Source organism: Bradysia coprophila, chromosome III, assembly GCF_014529535.1.
Source record: "Bradysia coprophila strain Holo2 chromosome III, BU_Bcop_v1, whole genome shotgun sequence".
In the NCBI taxonomy this organism is placed as follows: domain Eukaryota; kingdom Metazoa; phylum Arthropoda; class Insecta; order Diptera; family Sciaridae; genus Bradysia; species Bradysia coprophila.
Window position 1 is genome coordinate 1316599 of NC_050736.1, and position 3048 is coordinate 1319646.

The 3048-nt window shown below is 35.1% G+C and overlaps 1 protein-coding gene across 2 annotated transcripts; it reads right to left on the reverse strand.

The window, feature by feature from the left end:
• Positions 1-722: 722 nt before the first annotated feature.
• LOC119076755 (multiple inositol polyphosphate phosphatase 1-like) lies at positions 723-2254 on the reverse strand. 2 transcript variants are annotated; one of them, XM_037183718.1, is made up of 3 exons: positions 1898-2254; positions 974-1525; positions 723-921 (listed from the first exon to the last, which is right to left on the reverse strand). In XM_037183718.1, the coding sequence occupies exons 1-3, from the start codon at positions 2149-2151 to the stop codon at positions 750-752; spliced, it is 978 nt and encodes a 325-aa protein (XP_037039613.1). In that variant the 5' UTR covers positions 2152-2254; the 3' UTR covers positions 723-749. The 2 variants fall into 2 exon arrangements, with proteins under 2 accessions (XP_037039613.1, XP_037039604.1); XM_037183709.1 differs by having other exon boundaries at positions 974-2254.
• Between the last annotated feature and the right edge of the window lie 794 nt (positions 2255-3048).

Sequence of the window (3048 nt, forward strand, 5' to 3'; positions counted from 1 at the left end):
ATACGTTAGATATAAACGATGGAATTTAGAAAAGAATTGAGTGGTAAGTCTAGGGTCGCGTCGACGGCAATGAAGATTTTTTTTTCTGCAGTTCAGACCTTCTAATAAGACAGATCAATTTTGTAGCAGCGATTGCCCGTCTCTTAGCTGGAAATGGAACAGCAAATTTGAAATCTTCTTACGAAATACCGGAACATAATTATGGAACACGCCTGTGCAAATAGCCATTTCTCAAAGGAGTTGACTATTTGCAAGACTAGTAATAATTTCGGTTCCTAGATTTTCGGTTTCAACTTTCATCAGGTTTTTCGATGGATTTGGGTCAATTTCGACATGAACGAGGAGCACCACTGTTGGTTCCTAGATGTTGACTTTCAGATTGATTTCTCTAAAACTTTTCAACTTCCTTCAGGGTTTTTGATCGGTATGTGTCAATTTCAATATGAGCGAGGAGCACTAATGTTCTTAGATTTTGGGGTGTGGGCAGATTTCTCTGGAACGTTTCAACTTCCGTCGTTGTTCATAGATTTTAGGATTCGAGCTAATTTCTTAGATTTTGCAAGTGCTTGCAAATAGTCACTTCGCTTTGAGAAATGGGATATTTTTCGAAATTTTGAAATTCACCAAAAATCATGAAAAAAATAAAAAAAACAATTTATGAATAAGTTATTAGGAAACGTACTGAATTGTGATACTAATGCAATACGACAATTAGTATGGGGAACGTATCTTTATTTTCGTTTAACACTTTAAGATGTTTTGTTGGTGCAAAAAAGTTTTGCACAATTCGCCTTTGCAAAGTAATCGAGTTTCTTCAGAAAAACCGAAAGTTTACAGATTCCTTCTGCGTTGCACCCTGGGAATTTCAGTGGCAATTCATTTAGTTCAAGTAAGACTTCATCCTCGTCGCCAGCAGGACATCTAAAAGAAATCAGGGTTTCGAATAACAGGCCGAAATTTAAACAAGACTTACCTGTATCGTACAATAACCAAAGTGGCAGCCATAGGTGTGTTAAGACTTGGTCTCCATTTTCTGAAAGACTGTTGAGCAAAATTATTTGCAGTCATTGGGTAATCATCCTTAAATACTCCCAATGCCACGAATAGAAATTGCATGGTGGTATCATGTCCGAAGAATAGCCTTTCATTTTCAGTAGCAGTTCCGGTCAAGAAGTCTAACATATTTTTTACCAATTCGCAATTCATATTTCTGTATAGGTTTTTGTATAGTGGAAACCCGTAACCACTCAAATAAAACTGCAGCAGATCTAGATAGTACTCGGTGATCTGCATGTCAGAGGGAGAAAACGCAGCGCAGAATGGCGAGTTTTGTGTCCGATTCAAAATTTGTTCATACATACAATGCAGCACTAGCGCTAGAATATCCAGCCGATTGAGTCGTTTCAATCCGGTGGTAAAACCTAGTTTTTTGTTAACATGTTCCTCTAAATTTACAAATTCCTGTCCAATGGTGAAATTATCCGCATCCATAATCGCAAGAGGTTGCAATGTGTATTTCCATGTTGCACAGTTTTCAAATGATTGTAGAAGCATATCTGGTTCCGAACCACTATTTGTAAAGGTAACTTCAGCATAACTTCCGTATAACCCTTCAGCGAAAGCTTTAGCACTTTGTCGAGTTCTTTCGGATGGTGAATGTCTGAACAAAGTTGAATTGCTATTCAAGAAAAGTGTTCGAAACGTATTTTTAAGACGCTGGGCTATATTTTTCATTTCTTCTATTCCATATAAAGAAAGACCACCGCTGGGATATAACAGGTTCGAATCGAATTGCCACTCTTTCAAAGTATTCGCATCATCTTCACACAACATTGTTGTACCTAAGTTGATGTTGTCTATAATTTCGCCCGGAATTAGGCTATAATTCTTCAACATGAAATTGATTTCGGTACTCGTTGGACGTCTCGTACCATGCCTGACCAAAGCCAAAAGTTTAATTGGTTCACAAGAAGAAGGATTTAATGCTGAGCCTCCTTTTACTGCATCATACTGTGTTATTGTTGAGAATTTCGCTAAAAAATTCTGGGGATCACCCGATGAATAGCAATAGTTGGGATCGTGAGGCAAAAGGGTTCCATTTACTACACAGATGACAAATGCAATGGTAAGGAATGTTAAGTTCACGTTCATTTTTAAACGGAGCAAAATGTATAACACTAAGAAGACTGACTGATGAATTTAAAAAAAACAGTAAAATCAAGCTTTTATATCCATTTGATTGCACACGGTATAAGTAAAAGATTATCATTAAACAATCACAAAAGTCCGTCTACCCCATCAATTTTTTTTTTTGCACTTTTAATCAGACACATTATTGTGCACCAGGTATTGTTTTGCAATTTAGAAAGACGAATGACCGATTGGATGCAACGACCTTTTTTTTGACGAAATTTTCGGCAAAATTTTTACTTCTACTAATATACATGAATTTGTGTCACACAATTTTTTTTTGTGTCGCGTGTGTTAGTAATATATGGAACTGGGAAAATTACAAAAATTATTTATGTCAAGAATTTGTAAACTTTTTGTGTGGGAAATATTTGTGTACATTTCCGGCAGGCTGGAATGCCATTCGAACTGGCAAATAAGATAGAATTGCTGTTACTACTAAAAATCTTGGAATTTTGAAATTTACTAGGTCCAATTGGCTAATTGATCAAAATATCTAAGAAATGAATTTCAAAAAACATCAAATTAAATTTTATTATCCTTGTAGCGGTTAAATACGAAATTGATTATTTCAAAATCTTATTGATCGATGAGAATATACCCACCACTAATACATCAATTTTGTGACGCAACAAACGAAAATCATTTGAATTGCGGTGCCTTTGAAAATATAATTTATTTCGTAATGATCGATCTGTAATTAATTGTGTTTACCGAGGTAAAGACAGTAAGTAGGATTTGATGTAATGTAATTAACGATTTTATTGATATTTTTTTAATAAACCCGAATTTTAATATAATTTTCAAAATTGACGTTATATACCTGAAATACTTTCAATTCTCAAAGACAAACAAATG